This window comes from Equus caballus, chromosome 9, assembly GCF_041296265.1.
Source record: "Equus caballus isolate H_3958 breed thoroughbred chromosome 9, TB-T2T, whole genome shotgun sequence".
NCBI lineage: Eukaryota > Metazoa > Chordata > Mammalia > Perissodactyla > Equidae > Equus > Equus caballus.
The window spans coordinates 97395727-97414826 of NC_091692.1; the positions used below are offsets into that span (position 1 = coordinate 97395727).

The following is a 19100-nucleotide window of genomic DNA, read 5'->3' on the forward strand; positions in this document are numbered from 1 at the left end:
TGTTTGATTTTGGGTGTTTTTTGTTGTTAATTTCTAGACATCCACTCTTTAAAAAAACAAGCTTTGGGATTTCCTTGTTATGGAAGGTGCATAGTTTCACGGACCACGTGGTTCTACAAGACCTGCTTAGCAAAACCGCAGCCTCCCCCAGTGCCATCCCCCCCGCCCCCGTCCCAGGCCAACCCCCCCCCCCCCGCCCCCCCGTCCCAGGCCAACCCTTGTACTCCTGGAGCTGACGACTTGGAGTTGAATTCCACAACTCTAAACAACATGCTTCTGCTTCTGGAATTTTATTTTCCAATTGAGGCTTTAACTATTGACTTAGCCTTGGCAGGATGAAGCTTCAGCATCTCTCACTCTCCACTCCCACCATCTTCCTCATCCTCACCTCTTCCCTCCTCCTAATAAAATTACACTATAATTGTCCTGGGGTCAAGATGCCAGGACATCTTGATTACATTATTACCGCGATGAAAAAGAAATACACAGCTGAGTCAGGTAATATTCTATGATTACTTTTAATTTCCTGCACAGCTTTTTAATTTCCCTGGAGTTAACAATTGTCTTATTTTGTTGTTGTCGTCATTGCAGATGGCCAGGGCAGGCCAAGAAGCTTAGCTTACAGGATTTAGCTCTGGGGAACGGCAGGATCAGGTGTGCATGTGGGGGGAGAACCAGCCCAGGGCTCTGCACCAAGGCACACAGTGACCATGGGGGGATGGTTAGGATGGGCAAGGCTGGAGATTTGGAAGAACTTGATAAAGATGTACCTGTGGTTACTGCCTATGTTCTAGTGTTCCCGCCCCTATAAAAGGGTGCGTTCTTAGGTGAGGTGAGCCCCACATGAAATTTGAGTGGGTTCCAGAGTCACCAGGAAACCCAGAAAAGTTATGAAAAGACCTGGATAGGGGCAGATTGCTGGGGCAACCCTGCAGGGAGCACAGGTTCAGGAAAGGGTCCAATTCTGGAAGCAGGCCAGTTCTGCAGGCAGGCGGGGCGCAGGGGCAAGTCGGTTCTAGAAGTAGGTTGTGGAAGTAAGATGATTCTGGAAGCATGTTGTGGAAGCAGGTTCCAGGGCAGGTTCTGTAGGAGTTCCGGAGGTGGGGTCCTGGGGCAGGCTCTGGAGGTAGGTTCCAGGGACAGGTTCTAGAAAAAGGTTCTGGAGGCTTGGCAGGCCGACTGGGCAGACGTCACCGGACTGGAGCCAGGCCCTGGGCCTGGGTCTCAGAGCCGAGAGAAGAAAGCTGGCATTGTTTAAGGGCCCGCCCCAGGGCTCGCGCTAACAAAACCGTTAAAAACCCCATTGTGAACATTTTTGGACAAGCCCCCAGAGGGTGCCTGTTGCCAGGGGGACGGGATAAAACGGGCGGCAAACTTGTGGAATCTGCAGAGGGAGCTATGCAGGGAGGCGCGCCGAGGAGGTCTGGGCTGGCACTGTTCGGGAGTTTTAGCTTTCGCGTTGTTTTTTCCTTTTTCCCTAACTTTTCCGAACAGTAAGCAGTGGCCGCGTCGCATGCGCAGTCCGCGCCCGGCACCGTCCGCTAGGCGTCGAGCCGGGCGGTTGCCAGGGCGACCGCATTCCCCCGGGACTCCGCGGGCGCGCGGTGGGGAGCCTGGCCGCCCGGAGCCCGCCTCCCTCGCACTCTGGTTGGCTAAGACTGCTGTCTGTCGGAGTCGCCGCCGCCGCCGATTGGGCAGAAGCAAGTTTCGCACGCCCGGCGCCCGGCGCCACGCCCCTCGGGCCGGCCTGCGCCCGCCACCCCAGAGGAGGGGACAGTGTGGGACCCTGCGGAGCGCCTGGGAGGGACCTGCGCCGGCGTTGGCTCCCAGGCGGGCGCAGTCGGAGCGGCGGGCGGCGATGATCCCCGAGGAGAGGCCGGACGGCCCGGGCGCCGGCAATGAAAGCGTCCGGCTGCAGGCGGCCGGCAGCGTCCGCAAGGTGGGCGCTCCCGCCGGGGCCAGGGGCGCCGGGAGGAGGGGCCCAGAACCCAGCCCACTCCTGGCCGCGGGGTTGCGGAGCCGGCGCTGGCTTCTCCTGTCTGAGGGCGGCCAGCCTCCCACATCTCGCTCGCCCCTAGGGACAAGCTGGGCTTGCCGCTGGGGAAACTGAGGCCAAGCCTGCGCTGCCTGCCTGCGCCAGGCTCCTCTCTTGCCCATTTGGGGACCCTCCTGTGCCAACCAGGAATGGGTGGGAGCGCAGGTCCAGCACGTGATTTTCTCCGACGCTCCGGGGGCCCCTCCTCTGGCAGGCATGGGGCTCTGGTCTGTGACAGCCCGCCGCCCTCATATTCGTCCTGGCGCCGGTCATTCCTCCTTTCCTAGCTTTTCCCTCCCACTCCCCAGGCTATTCAGCTTTGCCGTAGGCACCCCGCTCTTTACTGGATGAGACTTGTAGCGGCAGGGGGCTGAAGCCTTCACAGCTGGACAGCTTGTCCTTTCCTCACTTCCCGAAACCTCCTACCTTCTGAAGTTCCTAACCCGGGGCGCTGACTGTGGACTGTGGACCATTCCCAGGAGTATGGGGGACCCTCTGGAAGGGGGTGGAGACCTGCGGAGTCTGTCCCTGGGAAGGAGGGGGCTCTCTGGCTGCCTCCATCTGCAGCCTGGAGCCCGGGTGTCCCCGCCAGGCTGGCCCACTGTTCATGCCAGGCCTTGGGTGTCTGTGTCCCCAAGGGCTTTCAGTCCGCTGCCACCAAGCAGAGGTGGCACTTGTGCCTGCGATGGTGCTCTGCCCATGTCAGACTGCACATTGTCCCCCGGCTGCGTCCGTTTAGCTTTTGTGTGCCTGGGACCCAGGTCTTCCAGGGGACAAGGAGGGAGGCATCAGCTAGGACATGGGCTGCAGATTATTGGCCAAGTGATGCTGACTAGACCCCTGAAGGGCCAGGCCCCTTCCTGGCCACCCCCTAGAGATGCCAGGTGCTGCAGCAACTGGGTGGCAGGGGCTGTGGCCAGCAGCCCATGGAGTGGGCACTGGAGAGAGGAGGCCTGTCGCCTGCCCTCTGTGAACTCACTTCCTTGCAGGGGGCCTCTGGAGAGAGCATGTGTTGTTTTGGGTGGAATGTTCAGGAAGTTGCTCACACAAGATGTTCCAGAGGGCTCACTGGACCACACTTTCAGGCTCTCTGTCCTTGCCATTCGTCGAATGCCACCCTGGGAAGGGGGCAGAAACTGTTTCCAGCTGTCTCTCTGGAGTGACCCAGCAGTCAGAGCATCCTGACCTGAGTTGATATAAGGAGACTATGGGCTATGGAGCTGGTGGGCCGGGCGTGGACCCTATCCCTGCTCAGCCCTGAGCAACACTCTACACCCGCGCACGTTCCTCTCTTCTGTTGCCAGGCACTTCCTGCCACCTGGAAAGTCTAACCTGACCCCTGCTACTGGCTGGAGTGAGGCTGCCTCCTAAACCAGCTGTAATGCTCAGAGTTGGGCGGGACTATTTAGCTGTTCATGTGGAAGCTGTGCCTGGGTCTGAAGCCCCCATGGACCAGTGTGGGTGATGTGTCTCTGCCCCGAGAGTAAGGAGGCCTGGTGCCCAGTGGGTGCTCCCCTGGCCCTAGTGTCCAGCGGGAAGTTACCTGGCCCTGGTGTCCAGTGAGCGCTCACCATCTCCAGGAAGGCACCCACTGAACAGCAGCCTGGGCCCAGTTAGAAGGGGCTTTGGGAGTGGGGCTGCCCTGGAGGCAGTCAGGAACCACCAGTGCCCAAGTGAATATCAGAGGGCGTGGGGGTGGTGGCCACATGGCAGACCTGAGTGGGCAGATCTGTGGTCCATCTAGCATATGTGTGGCTGTTGCCACTATGTCCTGGGAGACCCCCTTGGCAGCGATGCCCACTGGGCTCTGTTCCCCCAGCAGTGTGTGGGGGATGGGTGCTGGGCTTCTGCCCTCCTGGGGTGTCCACTTTCTCTGTGTTCAGGTGAGATCATGGGGGAGGGAACGGGAAGGGTCCCTGAGGCCGGTGGGGTGTCAGCAGGCAAGGCACGCATGGCAAGGGTTCCGAGAGGAGGAAGCTGGTCTGCCAGGCGTGGGGGCCTCTCCCTGGGAACTGACCGAGGCAGGGAGGGCCTGGGGGAGGGCATGGGGCCCGGCCTTGCCAATGGTCTTGCTCTTTGTTCCAGGCCCTGTGCTGGCCTAACCATCTCCTCACTTTGCCAGTTCTGGCCACCATCCATGCCGTTTCCTCCCAGGCTCCTAGGGACCGTGAGGCTGGTGCTTCCGGGCAGCAGGAGCCACTACCCCTGTGCCTGTCAGGGCCACAGCAGTGAGGGTGTGCAAGGGTCACTTCTCTGTTCTCCATCCCCTCCTCCCCAGGCCAGGTTCCGGGGTTGGGGGAGGAGGTTGTTCCACAAGTGGGAGAGCTGATCACCTGGCGTCTACGCCCCTCCCCGCAGGCAGATCCCTTCACCACGGGCCCCGGCGTCACCCAATGTGGAAAACAGGCATGAGCGCAGCTGTTGGGTCTGCCCAGCCCTGAAGATCCAGTTCTGGTCACTGGCTCCTACACCTCCCCACGCAGGTCACGCCAGCTGGCTGGCCTTCTGGAGGGGGTGTTAGGGTCAGAGGCCCATGAGGGGTGCTGCAGAGCCGAGAGCAGACCCCGGCTCAGAGGCTGCGGCTCTCCCCCTTCCCAGCAGATCTCTCCAGGGGTGCTCGACTTTGGAGACCAAGTGAACTGTGTTGCTGAGGACAGTCCTGCTGAGCTGGCAGCACGTGGACCCCTCTCCCCAGGGAGACAGCCAAGGCTGCTCACCCAGAACCTGTGGCACCTGCTGGATCTTTGCACTCAGACCTTTGGAGGGAGAGGGCTGTAGCTTCGCCATGGCCTCCCCCTCCCTCTGTAGACTTTCAGGCCTCCTGGAAGGGAGACTACGCATGTCCTTGGCTCATTCTCTCACGTACAGAGCAGGTTTGGGGAGCACCTCGAAGAGGAGGCCAGGCCAGCAGGAAGACAGGCACTCAGCCAGCAGAGTGGAGAAGGAGGGCCTTGTTTTGTCTTCTTCCCTCCCTGTGCCACCCTGAGACCAGTCCCCCTCCCACCTCCAGATGACAGCCCGCCCAGGGTCCCACAGCCGGGAGGCCTCCTTGTCTACTGCTCTTTCTCCTCTCGCTCACTGGGGACAAGAATGCTCTCCCCCGTTACCTAAGGATCACTTGGTGGCCTCCTGCCCTTCAAGTCCCAGAAGAATGCCTCCTCCTACAGAAAGTCCTCTGTGATTGCTGTCTCTTGAGAATGCTGGAGTCTGGTGGAGATGTTGGGCGGTAATCCACAGTGACCATGCACCACGAGCTCTCTCCACGTGAGGGTGTGACATTAGGGTGCCACTGCGAGGGGCTAGAACAAGCTAGAGCCCCCAGAAGGTCTGAAACTGCCCTGTGCATGATGGGGGGCACACCAAGGGAACGAAGCCATGCTTCCTCGGATACGTGGAAGAGAGTAGATGCTGCAGGACTGCATGAATAAACCTTCCTCTGGTCCCGGCCACGGGGCAGGGTCTTGTGGGGCACTGTGCCTCATCCCTGCTCTGTTCTGGGGCTGGTGACTGCCTACAGGGATGGTGCCCAGGGAAGGTGCATTCTGAGAAGTCCTTCCTGACTCCTGGGCTGGTGACTGACCCAGACAGGGGATCCCTAAATGGCCAGGAGGAGGTTTGGTGGCCACAGCTGCACCGGTCACCCTGGGGCCCTGAAAGCCACTCCCGCTCCCTCTCCCCTCGCCGGCCACTGAGGAAGGCCCTGACCCTCCCTAGCTGGAGCCCACCAGTCGCCCTTTCCCTGGAGGGGCGTCACCACAGCCAGGAGCCCGTACATTGCTGTTTTAAGCTGCCTCAAGGCTCTCCTGCCTGGCCCCCGAGACGTAGGCAGGCTGGCAGGATTGCCCTGCATAGTGAGGAGTCATAGCTGAGGCGGGGAGTGGGCAGCCAGGAGGCCTGGCTTGCTGCCTGTGAGCCGAGCGACTGTGGGCCTGTGTTTTGGGCATTTGCCCAAAGGGACACCGCCAGTAAGCAGCTGGCTGGGACAGAGCCAGCCCGGGGTCAGCATGGGTGGAGGACCACAGAGAGAGGGGTAGGGCAGGCACAAAAGCCAGCCTCCCGCACCCCAGTCAGGCCCTTTCCTTTAGGGCCTCAGAGAGAGCTGGGGTAGCCGCCTGCCCCCACCCGGCCTAATGGTGTGCTGGAATAACTGTGTGGGCGGGATGGGTTATGGGGTCACAGAACAAAATTCCAAAGTGCAGCAGGATGTGTGATGAGCAGTTGGCCGCCCCCTGCCCGGGGCTCCCAGAGGTGACTGCATGTTTGGGCTGGGCTGGTGAGACCCAGAGCCCCGTCACACTGGCGCTCAGCTTCTTCCTGGGGCCCCCGTCCCAGCCGTGTCCCCCACCTACCATGTTCTTCCTGGCCTGACCGCCCTCTGCTCCCCTCTTTCCTGACACCACCTGCTGTGCCCGGGCTCTGTGCTCATCCGGCCAGACCAGGAGGGCTGGCACAGGCTCCACCCATGGTGACCACCTGTTCCCTCTGGGCAGGAGTCCCCTGGCCCAACCTCAGGGGCACTGTGCTCTTGTGAGCTGCCGACAGAGGCACAGCCTGGCCCCATGACCCGTGGTCTTTCCGCAGGGCTGTGACCCACTGGCACAGACACAGCGAGGCCGCCCGCAGAGCCGCAGGGCCCGGATCCACCAGCAGATCAACAAGGAGCTGCGGATGCGGACAGGCGCTGAGAACCTCTACAGGTGAGCACAGCCACCTGGGACCCTGAGCCCTGGGAGAGAGGTGCTGCTGTCCCCGGAGGCCCCCTGTGAGCCAGGCCCATGCTGGATGACGGGGAAAGGCGGTGACCTGGTGGGCGCCTGCTCTCGTGGTCCAGTCTAGGAGAGGGATGAGTAAGCAGCTGACCGTGGCTGGTGCAGGCTCCTAGGACAAGGGGCTGGGCCTCCCACAGAGATCTTGGGGAGCCATGGCACTCAGCCGTGACCCTCACAGATGAGCCAGGTCCCCACCTTGGTGGACCTCACTGGCAGGGGTCAGTCCGGGGCCAGCCGAGTTCTGTGCTGCGCTGGGAGGGCCAGAAGGGGTGTTCCGGCTGGAGGGGGCATCCCCGCCGGCATGCAGAGGGGGAGCCTCCGATATGTGTGTGGTGACCAGTGGGGGCTTCCCAGAAAAGGTGGTACTAAGGCTGCACTGTGGCGGGTGACAGCCCTCCCGAGGTTGGGGACCCAGGAAAGCACCCTGCAGACTGAGGAGGCCCTCTCCTTTGGAGCACATGAGCTGCACATTTGCGTGGACCTTCACACACCCCGGTGTGAGCCCACTCTGTGGGTGATGGCCCGAGGCCTGGGGGCTCGCCTGGCCTGCCTGAGCACAGCCAATGGGCACAGAGCCGGCCCGTGGGCTCCACAACGGGCTTCTGCTGGGCCCTGGGGCCCCTCCTTTTCCTTAACAGCCCCCCCTCGCTGTCCACCCCATCCCTGCCCCCATGTGGCCTTCCTGGGGACCCGCTGGCCTTTCTGTTGTGCACCCAGTCGCAGGCATAGAAAGGGTCTGACTCCCACCCCTCCAGGGACGTTGGTTTCTAGTCACTGTGGAGGGCACGTGTGCGCCTGCATCCTGGGGGAGGAGAGGGTGGAGGGCAGTCTGTGTCTGAGGAGATAGACCTCGGGCCAGAGCCACAGTATGCACACAGACAGGAATCTGCATGAAGCACAGGGGGACGCAGAGGAGAAAGGGGAGGTCATGGACTGGGCCCTGGCCCCACTGCCGTCCCCCATGGGGGCTGGGCCCATCAGCTCGTTGCTCGGGAGCAGACTCTGGAGCTCAGTCTGGGGCACGGGGCTGAGGTCCGCCTGCAGGGCAAGGGCTTCACCTCAGACTGGCCTCCCCCAGAGCCACCAGCAACGCCCGGGTCAGGGAGACGGTGGCGCTAGAGCTGAGCTACGTCAACTCCAGCCTGCAGCTGCTGAAGGAGGAGCTGGAGGAACTCAATAGCAATGTGGACGTGGACCGGCCTGAGAGGTGTGTGCACACATGTGCAAGGATGCAGACTGGCCCGAGAGGCACGTATGCAGGGACACAGACCAGCCCGAAGTGTGCATGTGCATGCAAATGTGCAAGGATGTGAGCTGACCTGAGAGGTGTGTGAGTGTGCATGTGTGTGTGGGCCACCCAGGGCAGCACCTGTGTGATGCATGTGGGCATGTGAGGATGTGTATCAGAGTCGGGGCAGAGGTGTGTCACGTGTAGCAGGAGCGGTAGGGGGTGGCCTCTATGGCCATCGGGAACAGCAGGTGCAGCCTCAGAGTCTGGACTCAAACCTTCTGGTTCTAGCGAAGGTATTACTGTCCCCATGATCCCCCTGGGGCTGAAGGAGACCAAGGAGCTGGACTGGTCCACACCCCTGAAGGTGAGTGCTGGCCTGGGAGCCCTGGGTCTGGGGCGTCTTGGAGGCTTCCAGCCCAGCCCTCTCATTGAACAGATGAGAAGACAGGCCCAGAGGGAGGAAGGGTCTGACCTGGAGCCAGCCAGCCTCCCCAGGCTGTAGGGGATTCTGATTGGGTGGGCTTTGGAGAAGAGCCCACCCTGGGACAGGTGTGGCAGAGCTGATCATCCTGCTAGAAGCCCCAAAATGGCTACAGGGTCCCTAATTCTTGTTCTCAGGGTCCCTGGCTGGGGGCCTCCCCCTCCAGTCGGAGCCTATGCTGTGAAAACATGCCAGTTCCCCGGGTGCTTGTGGTTGCTCAGGAGCCAGGTGGCTGGGGACCTGGCCACAGCCTTGCAGGCTGGGTGGAAAGGTGCTCTCCCTCTGCCCCAGCGTCCTCGCCTCTTGAGTGGCAGATAGCATCTGCCTCACGGGAGTGAATGAGGGGATGGAGTAGAAACACCACCACATCTTGGGCCCCACATCTGCAGGGGTGGGGGTCCCTAGGGCCAGAAGTGTGGGACCCATGTCAGTGCACACACCATCCCTCGCCCTTCTCGGGGGGCCCAGGGCCTCCCCTCCGCTGTGGTCTTGCCCACGTTGGCTGGGAGACTCCAGGGAAGGCCAGCGCCTGCCCTCCGCCTCAATCAGGAGCTGATCTCGGGGCACTTTGGAGAGGATGGCACCTCCTACGAGGCCGAAATCAGGGAGCTGGAGGACCTGCGGCAGGTGCGTGTGCTCCTCCCCTCCTCGTGCCACACCCAGTTCACAGATGAGGAAGCCGAGGAAGTCAGAAACCGAAAAATGGAGCTCAGAGTAGAGCTTCACACTGCAGGAGTCCCCGCCCAGGGCAGCTCCGGGGACAGGGAGGAGACAGACACACCCCATGCAAACACTCCCAGAGTATGCCGGCGGCTCTGCACGCACCAGGGAAGTCCATCCGCGCCGGACACTGCTGGCCCTTTGGGAATGGCTGCTCCGTGCCTGTCCCAACCCCGGGGACCCTGCCTGGGCCTTTTGCCCCAGTGCTGCCCCTCCTTTGTGTCCTTCACAGTCTCCTGGGGCGGTACGTGTGCCCCAGCATGAGCTCGTTCACCCCCTCCCCGTTCCTGTCCCCAGGCCCTCCCACGGGGCTGTGACATCCGAGGGGATTCCCAGGGCAGTGTGGGGTGCGCTGGGGCAGGAGGGCCCAGCCAGCTCCTGCCCTGCAGGCCATGCGGACCCCCAGCCGGAGCGAGGCGGGCCTGGAGCTCCTCATGGCCTACTACAACCAGCTCTGCTTCCTGGACGCGCGCTTCGTGGCCCCTGCCAGGAGCCTCGCGCTGCTCTTCCACTGGTAGGGCTGGGGTGGGCACATGCCCCTCACCTCTCCTGCTGGTTTCTGAGACACCCTTCCCCCACTGCCCTGCCTGGCCTCAGGGCCTTGTTGCCATGGGAACTCTGCCCAGCCTGACCCAACCCTGCAGGTACGACTCACTCACGGGGGTCCCAGCCCAGCAGCGGGCCCTGGCCTTCGAGAAGGGCAGCGTGCTCTTCAACATCGGTGCCCTCCACACCCAGATTGGGGCTCGCCAGGACCGCTCCTGTCCCGAGGGCACCAGCCGTGCGGCAGAGGCCTTTCGGAGGGCTGCTGGTGAGGGCAGCCCAGACCCCACCCCATGGCCTTGGGCAGGGGGCACCTGCCTGCATGTTCCTTGCTCCCAGGTGCCTGTGTGGCACAGCCCTTTCTCTGGGGCCAGAGCTGGGGGCGGGTGGAGGGCATGCACGGGCCCTCTCTGGGGTGATGGGGTGCTGCCCGAGCCAGGGCTCTGGTGCGTGGGGGCAGGGTGGCAGCCTGCCTGGCCCACTGTGAGCGCCCCCTCCACAGGGGCCTTCAGTCTGCTGAGGGAGAACTTCTCCCGTGCGCCGAGCCCCGACATGAGCCCTGCCTCGCTCTCCATGCTGGAGCAGCTAATGACCGCCCAGGCCCAGGAGTGTGTCTTTGAGGGCCTCTTGCTGCCGGCCCCTACCGCCCCCCACAACTGCCTGGCCCAGCTGTACCTGGCTCAGGAGGCTGCCCAGGTAAGGGTGGGAGTCCCCTGTCCCCAGGGAGACCTGGACAAGTGTCTCGGGCGCCCTAGTCCAGGCCTGGCCAGGCTGCAGTAGTGTAGTGGGCAGGAGGGCCTGGGTTGGGGTGGCAGCTGGGCCGAGAGGGCAGAACCAGGGGCAGAGGAGGCCAGGGTCCAGGCAGGGAGGGGTGGGGTGCAGAGGCCATATCTCCTGTCAGCTCCCGAAGCCAACTATTGTCCTAGTCCCTGTGGGGCTGGTCAGGACCCCAGGGTCCTGAGTCCCTGCTGCTGGGGCAGCTCCAATTGGAGCAGGAACTGCTCAGCTCAGCCTGGGGCCTGGGGCGGGCCTTTGGTCAGGGCAGGTGAAGGCCCGGCCCGGGGTTGAGGAGAGGTGAGGGCTGAGGCTGCTGGGCAAGGCCAGCTGGGCTCCTCCTGGAGTCCCACGAGAGGGCCCACCGGCTCGTGTGTGCCCGCAGGTGGCAGCTGAGTACGGGCTGGCACACGGGACCATGGCCCAGCCACCCATTCGCGACTACGTGCCCTTCCCCTGGACTACCCTGGTGCGCGTCAAGGCCGAGTACTTCCGCGCCCTAGCCCACTACCACGCAGCCGTGGCCCTCTGTGATGGCCCCCGTGAGTGTCCTACCCCGCGTGTCCGTGTGCCAGCAGAGGCCCCGGCACGGAGGGCTCATGGCCCTCTCTGACCCGCAGTGGCAGCTGAGGAGTTCCCGGCACTCGAGCAGGTCTTCCTAGGGCTTCCAGCCTCAGCTGAGCCGCAGGGACCCGCGCTGCTGCAGGAACCGGAGGAGCGGAGGAAGCTCGGTGAGGCCACACCTGGGGCACGCTGCAGGGGGCTGAGTGACCCAGCCAGTCATTCACGAGTCACCTCCTCTGGGCACATCTAGGGTCCTGGCGCTGGTGGGTGGGGTTGCCGCCCGCTTCCTGGGTGCCCCCTGCCTGCTGGGTGATGCTCAGAGCAGAAGCTGGAGCAGCTCAGGCGGCCTGGGCAGGCGGAGGCATACACTGGGGGCAGCCCCTCCCTGGCGCAGCTGTTTGCACCTGGACCAGCCAGTGGGCCCTCAGGATAAACCTAGAAGCCCTCACTTGTCCTCCTCTTGCTGCATCTGGGGGTGGGGGGAGCTGGGGCTCAGCCTGGAAGGGCCAGGGGGCTGGGGGCTCTAGCGTCCCATGCAGTGTGTGACTGCTGTGTCCTGTGCAGGCAAGGCCCACCTGAAGCGCGCCATCCTCGGCCAGGAGGAGGCGCTGCGGCTGCACGCGGTGTGCCGTGCCCTGCGCAGGGTGGACCTGCTGCAGGCGGTGCTGGTCCAGGCGCTGCAGCGCTCGCTGGCCAAGTACTCGGAGCTTGACCTCGAGGATGACTTTTTCGAGGCCACCGAGGCCCCTGACATCCTGCGTGAGCAGCCAGGTTCCACGGGATGGGTCTGTCCTAGCCAGAGAGAGGGCGCTGGGCCATGGCCCTGCAGCTGCTGTTAGACATGCAGCCGACTTCCTGGTCCCCCAGAGCTGCGGGCGGAGCAGGAGAGTGGGGGACTCCGGAGCCCACGCCACACGCTCCTTTGCTCCTCTGTGCCTCCGCCTCTCTGCACCTGATTCCTGCCCCAGAGCAGCTGCAGCCTGGGAGACAGACAGCCACGGGCTGGCCACCCAGCATCTCCTGCACTACCCGGGCAGGCACAGCTTGGGGTGGAGATACCCAGCAGCCACTTGGGGCTCCTCTTGCAAGTGGGGGGCAGCTAGGCACTGGAGGTCTGCAGGGGGCCGGTGTGCACAGGGCAGGCCGCACCCTGGGTCACCCACTCTGCTCAGGCCAAGTCGCATCCTGGCTGTGTCCTGGGGTTCTGGGGGCCCATAAGCTTCGGACTTAGCCCTGCCCTCCCTTCACCTTTGCCCTTCCAGCCAAGACACATAAAAGGCCGGAGATCAGGGCTCCCAGCTTCTCCCGGGTGAAAGCGGCTGACATCTTCCACCGGCTGGTGAGCACCCCCTCCCCAGCCACCCTGAGGTCCTGTGCTTTCACTGCCCCGGGCGAGGCCCCTGGACAGGCCCACAATGGTGGCCCAGCTCTGCCCTGTCCCTCTGCCGCACCTCGGTGGTTTCTCTCCCCGGATGTAGAGATTGGGGTAGGGGGTGCTACAGGCCAGGGCTCTTCCAAGTACGGTGGCCCAGCCAAGCCTTTGATCCCCCCAGGGGCCCCTGTCCGTGTTCTCCGCCAAGAACCGCTGGCGGCTGGTGGGGCCCATCCACGTGACCCGAGGAGAAGGTGGCTTTGGCTTCACGCTGAGGGGAGACTCGCCCGTCCTCATCGCTGCCGTCGTTCCAGGGGGCAGAGCTGCGGTAAGGGCCCCATCCCGCCCTGGACCTGAGTCCCTGGGCTGAGCAGAGGCAGCTTGTATGAAGGGGGATGATGGGACGGTGGCCAGAGGTGGAGGGGTGCCCTCGCTGGAGACCCAGACTGTCCCATCTCCCTGCAGGCGGCTGGCCTACAGGAGGGCGACTACATTGTGTCCGTGAACGGACAGCCGTGCAAGTGGTGGAAGCATGCTGAGGTGGTGGCCCAGCTGAAGGGTGTGGGTGATGAGGGTGCCAGCCTGCAGGTGGTGACGCTGTTGCCCAGCGCTGAGCCACCTGGCACGGTGAGCCCAGGGGCCTTGGGAGGATGGCCCCCAGCTCCCTTGTCCTACCCCAGCCCTAAGCCTTCCTCCAGGCCTCAAACGTCCCCAGGTGCTAAGAGGGCATTGGAAAGAGGAGGCTGGCGCATAGTGGCCCCCACTGGGGTGGCCTTCCGGGCACCCGTGCTGGGGCCTCCTCCTGGCTGTAGTTCCCTGCCCCCGCTGAGGCCCCAGCCCACCTCTCAGGTTGTGAGCCCACACTCCCTGGCTCCGAGCAGGAGCACTGCGGCAGGAGATGTCACACAGCGTTCACCTGCCCCAGCCCACCCAACCCATGGGGGCCCCACTGCATGGCCACCCTCACAGGACCCCCCCACATGCCAGCCACCTGCTTCCCTGTCACACTCACCAGGCTGGCCACAGGTGGACCAGGCCAGGGTTGCTGACTGCTACGTGTGTCTGTCCCAACTGCAGGGGGACCGCCGGCCGGCCCTGGGGGGGCTTCTGAGGAGCCAGAAGGAGTGTGGCTGGGAGACGCCAGCACCTGCACGAGCCAGCCCCAGGCCCCTCCTTGGCTGGGGCCGCAAGGCTAAGAGGGGCAAGACTGGAGAGAGGCTGTCCCCAGCCCCACACCCCTGAGCTGTGTACTGCCCTCGCTCTCTGGGTGCCTGGGATGGCGGGGAGGGGCTGGCTCCCCACACACCTGGCGCTGGCCAGGCTCCAGCTGGCTGGGAGCGGCCCCCCTTGTGCCCTCACCCACCGTGGGGGACCTTCACATCAGGTCGCTGCCCTGCCCAGTGCGTGGAGCCACTGATTAAAGGCCATGTCAGACGAGGTGTGTCTGAGTCCAGTGCTGGGGGCCAGGCAATACACCCACACACGGAAAGTGTCACAGTTTCCCTGGACACTGAGTCCCTGGTGCCAGAAGCTGCCTCTGGGCTGCCCTGTCCTCACATGCACCCCAAATGCCCACCCGAGGAGGGCAGCTTCCCAAGTGGTAGAGTGGGGAGGTGTCCAGTCTCTTCTCTCGGAGCCTGAAGGAGCCACCCCAGAGAGCTGGGGCACAGTGGGTGACATGGCAGCAGTGGGTCCCTGCCGCCTGGATCCTCACTTCCCTGCAGCGGTTCCCCGAGATCCCACAGCTAGGCGGTCCCCTTCCGCCTGCTCCCCAACATGCCATACCCTGTCCGCATCCTCCCTCAGGGCTGGGTCTGCCCCAAGCCAAGCTTCTGCCTGGCCCACAGTGACTCCTGCTGGGCACCCCTCCACCAGCCGCCTGGCACCCTTCAGGCTGGGCGACGCGAGGCTCCCTCCTGGCCTCCAGGCCTTCTTCCTGCTCTGCCCCTCCCTCCACACAGCAGCTGGGGCGCCCAGAGCACCACCTTCCCTCTGGGCAGGGTGCCAGCCAAGGCCACCCGCACTACCTTTTACCGTCTCCTCTGTACATGGAACAGGGACCCCTCCCTGCTTCTCTTCTTGCTGTCCCCTTGTCCTGACATGCCCCCGCCCTGAGTTTTCTGCCCAGGAAACACCTAGATCTCACCCAGCCCTGCACCTGCTGTCCAGTCTTTGTGCTGCCCACCCTCTCCTGTCCAGCCAGGCCCTGCCCTCATCCTGCCTGGCCCCGCCCAACAGTCCTGCCTGGGCCCTGAGGCCACTGGGGGGCCATCTCATCCCCTTGTGCCCTGGGCCAGCACACAGGGGCACCTCCAGCCTGCCCCCGCCCCCTGGGACTCCACCCCTGCGGCACCTGGCTGGGCTCCTCACCTGTGAGCCTTCAGTGTCCCTGAGCTGCTTAGACCAGGGGACAGCCCCCAGAGGCCATCAGGGCGCACACTGCCCCGGGGTCCCAAGGAGGGGTGGGCCCAGAGGGAAGGATGAGAAGGGCCGTGTGGGAGGGGTGGGGGGGTGGCAGGCCAGGGAGCAGCCACATGGAGGGGGCGTTGGCCCACAGGCCTTGGCAGTTAGGGTTGGGGGCCAGGGTGGCCAGGGTCCCCGTGGCCACCAGGGGGCAGCCGCTGCCTGCTCAAGCGGCCACAAGAGGCAGGATCTCCAAGTGGGCACCGGTTTGGGGAATGGTGGGCAGCAGACCCAGGAGGGCAAGGGAGTCCCCCTGCGGGCATCCTCCGTGTCCCCCCTGTGGCCCCCTAGGCGGGAGCAGCCCTGTGGGATCTAAGCCCGTCACCTCCCCCTGCTTTAGCATTGTTGGGGGGTAAGTGGGGCGAAGGTGTGTGAGTGGGGGCATTAGTGGGGGAGGTCAGGGGGGCGGCGCAGGAGGGTGGGCTTCCCAGGTGGGAGGGCAGGGCTCCCCAGCTGCCTGAGCCTGGGCGAGGGTGTCCAGGTGCGTCCCTTCCTGACCCACCTGCCCCTCCTGGGAGGAGGCCCCTCTCAGCAGAGCCGACCAAGGTCACCTCGGTACTTGTTAATTTGATTAATAAAATTGTGCATCAAGGAGGACATTACCTGCTAATCTGGGACGACAGGACTGGCAGGTCCTGTCCATGACGACGCAGCGTCTACCCTGCCTCTTGGGCCTCCTGGACCCCAGAGAGGCACAGGAGGCTGGGGGCTGGTAGGCAGGAGCTGTAGACAGCCGGTGGTGCACACCCTCCAGGGCTCTCCCAGGCCCTCCCCTGCCCCTCACACAGGACCCCTCTCCTGCCCCGAGGCAAACCAGGGCCTGGATCCCTGCCCGCCGCCACCCAGCCCACTCAGCTGGGCCCACTCAGGCCGGCATTACTGCTCTAACCCTTCGCCTATAGCCCCCCGTGCACACTCCTCACAGCTAGAGTGAGGCATGGCTGGGGCCAGGCTCCCTCTGCCTCGGGGATGGGTCTGTGAGTGGGATCGTGGGGAGATCTGGAAAGGGCCGTGAGAAGGCGGGCTCGGTATGTGCTCAGGAGCTTGCCAGAGGTTGGTCTCTGAGGCCCAGCTGCTGAGGGTGGCACTCCCTGGGGTCAGGTGTTCCTGGGGTTGAGTTCTGAGCTGCAGGGCTCGCCCATCACTCACCCCGGCCGTCGGGGGGAGCCCCACCTCACCAGGCAGCAGTGAACCCCTTTCCAGATGGGAGCGTAGGCATTGGGTGAGGGGCGGAGACCAACCTGAGTCCCACAGGGCTCGGCCTGGGGGCTCAGCCTGCAGTCCACCCACTGAACTGACAGCAGGCAGAGACCCCGGCCAGCTGCAGGAGGCCTCAGGGGTGAGGTCAAGGGCACGGCTTTGGGCCTGGCAGAACTTGCAGCTTCCCCCCAGCCGTCAGTCATGGCCCACACCTCACCCCAGCAGCAATGCTGCACCTCTGGGGCCAGGACTTGGAGCCCGTGGGTGAGCTCGCCACAAACCTGCCTCGTAGGTGGTGGCTCAGGGTTGTGTCAGTGCCCACCTGGCCAGGGAGCAGAGCTGGAGCCCCCAGGGCCGGGCTGTGTGTGCTGGGGGAGGGCATGTCCAGGCTGGGCGAGGGGGCCGTGCCCATGAGAGCCTACCTGGGCTGAGGCCTCTCCCAATTAGCAGCGGCTGCCCTGACCAGGGCCAGCTCATGGGTGTCCACACACGTGTTGGTGAGTGTGTGTAAGGATGGGCATGTGCCCGCCTGGCCTGTCCACTCTACTCTGACGTGTCCGGGGAATCTAGCCTCTTCCCACTCCCTGCCCCTCACCAGCTCTCCAGCCTCACTCCTGCCCTCAGCCTGTGCTCTCTGTCCCCCTTGGTTCCTGGCAAGCACCCCTCAGACATGGCCACACCTCGTGTTGTGGGCTTCAGTCCCTGATTTCTGGCCCAGCCTCACCACCATTTGTCACTGTTTCACAGACAGGCCGTGGGCAGGGACTGCACCAGCTCATCTACAAGCTGCATGAACACCTGGGACAATGTAGCCACCTGGCTCGAGTGTCCCACACGTGTGCCTCCCGGAGGAAGGGTTGGACCCCCATGCTGCTGGGGTGAGCAGCAGCGCCTCTCCATGGTGCCCGGCGCAGAGCAGGGCCCACGGGGGATGTGGAGGGTGCAGGGCTGGGCACATGTGGACGCGCGTGTGCTCCAGCGGGTGCTCGGGGCCGGCCTGTGCTGGCAGGCGTCTCCAGGGTGCACCCGCGCAGCGCGAGGCCTGCGAGCATGCGGGGACAGCTCATTTCCCAGAGTGGTCCCCCCGGGCGGGGAGGTCGGGGTGAGTGCGCTGAGATCCTTTTTGCTTTGCCAACAGAAAACTGCCAAGAGGGGAAAAGGCAAACTCCATTTCGCTTGGGTCAGCAGTGAGCCCGGCGCAGAGATTAATGTGAGGAGAGGAGCGAGGCGGAAGGGAGCCCTGGAGGCGGTGGGAGGCGGCGGGCAGGCTGGGGACAGGACGGGAGTGGGGGTGGGGGCATGGCGATCGCCCGGAGAGCCGGTCAGCAGAGGACAGGTGCCAGACCAGGGCCACAGGGTGGGGGACCCCGGCTTCCCCCGCCCCCCTACCCATTCACTCTCCTCCAGGCTCCCACCCCCACACCCTGGCCCAGCCCGGGCCCCCCAGCATCATCCTCAGTCTGCCCCTGATCTCCCAAGATGGGTGTGGCCCAGGAGCCTCCAAAGCAGGGCCAAGATCAATGCCACACCCCACCCAGAACCCCACGCAGCAGTGGTCACCTGGTCTCCCCACTCTGCCCCCCCAACACCAGCCCCGGGGCTTAGCCCACAGCAGGCTGCACTTGGGGACCCACAACCAGTCTGAGAGGTGGTGAGACCCCCTGAAGCCACACAGCCACTGGGGGGCCAGCCAGGTGGTCCCCAGGGCCCTGGGGATCCAGAAGAGGGGTGTGTGGGAGGCAGTAAGTGGGAGCAGCAGTTCCAATCCTGTGCACCCAGGAGGGCCAAGTTCCCAAGGCCTTGCCATGGGAGGCTGGGTTAGGGGTCTGCAGGCACCTGCGTGGAGGCCAGGAGGGGGGCTCTAGAGTTGGGGCCTCCTTCTTAGGGGCCTGAGCCCCGAAAGCCCGAGGCGTGCTGTGCCCCCACTTCCCGAGGCAGGGCTTTGCTGGAGAAGCTGCCCTGGGCTGAGCTTGCTCCCTGACTGCAGTGGGCTCGATGGTGGCCCCCAAAAGATACATCCCCTAGGACCTGTGAATGTGCCCCTGTTTGGAGAAAGGATTTTTGCAGATGTAATTAAGTTAAGGATCATCCTGGTTGCCCAGATGGGCCCTAAATCCTCTGGCACACGTGAGAGGGAAGAGGGGGTGGCCATGTGAAGGCAAGGCAGAGACTGGAGGGACGTGGCCACCATCCAAGGAGCCCTGGAGCCCCCGCAGCTGGGAGGGACGGCAAAGGGTCCTCCCCAGAGCAGTACAGCTCTGCACACACCAATTCAGATCCAGCCTCCAGAACTGGGAGACAACAAGTTTGTGTGGTTTTAAGCCTCCAGGTTTGTGGGATTTGTTAGAACAGCGACGGGAAACTGCAGCACCAACCTTACGTGGGGCCCCGCGTCCTGGCCTCAACTTGTCCTTCCGTAGGATGGACGTAATCGAACAGGGCCTCAGGTGCTGGGTTAGAGTGGTGGGCTCAGCCCAGGCTGCCCATGAGAAACACCCCCAACATCTGGGATGCCCACCCCACCCCCAGATCCTGAGGCATGTGGCTGGGGCACTCCCAGTCACAGTGGCCTGAACATCTGCATTTCGGGGCTGTCCAGCCGGAAACTGACCAAGTGAGTGAGAAAGCCACGGTGCGCCTTGTCCCACTGCCTTGCCTCCCTCGGGCACGGAGTGCACAGCCCAGAGCCTTCCACGGCTCCTGCCCACTCGCATATCTGTGCAGCTTCAGGCTTCAGGGTGTCTCACTACCTCGTCTCAGACTGGCCAGGGGTCTCTGGAGTGCTGTCTACTGTGGGCTCAGCCCAAGGGCCAGTGTTCAGGGGACAGAAGTGGGGAGACCAGGGCCACCCTTTGGTGGGGTTCCTTCTTGCTGGGCGTGGCATTGATCCGGGCTCTGCTTTGGAGGCTCCTGGGCCAACCCTGCCTCTTGGCGGATCAGGGGCAGAC

At 64.0% G+C, this 19100-nt stretch overlaps 1 protein-coding gene across 1 annotated transcript; it reads left to right on the plus strand.

Moving 5' to 3' along the window:
- Positions 1–1713: 1713 nt before the first annotated feature.
- RHPN1 (rhophilin Rho GTPase binding protein 1) lies at positions 1714–13924 on the plus strand. Its single transcript, XM_023649089.2, is given in 16 exon segments — positions 1714–1939; positions 6617–6732; positions 7883–8011; positions 8324–8399; positions 9066–9143; positions 9626–9750; positions 9881–10047; positions 10282–10475; positions 10939–11095; positions 11174–11284; positions 11682–11876; positions 12380–12456; positions 12671–12817; positions 12955–13116; positions 13567–13701; positions 13703–13924. Coding segments are annotated over 16 exon segments (2154 nt in total). The 5' UTR covers positions 1714–1858; the 3' UTR covers positions 13907–13924.
- Positions 13925–19100: the final 5176 nt, after the last annotated feature.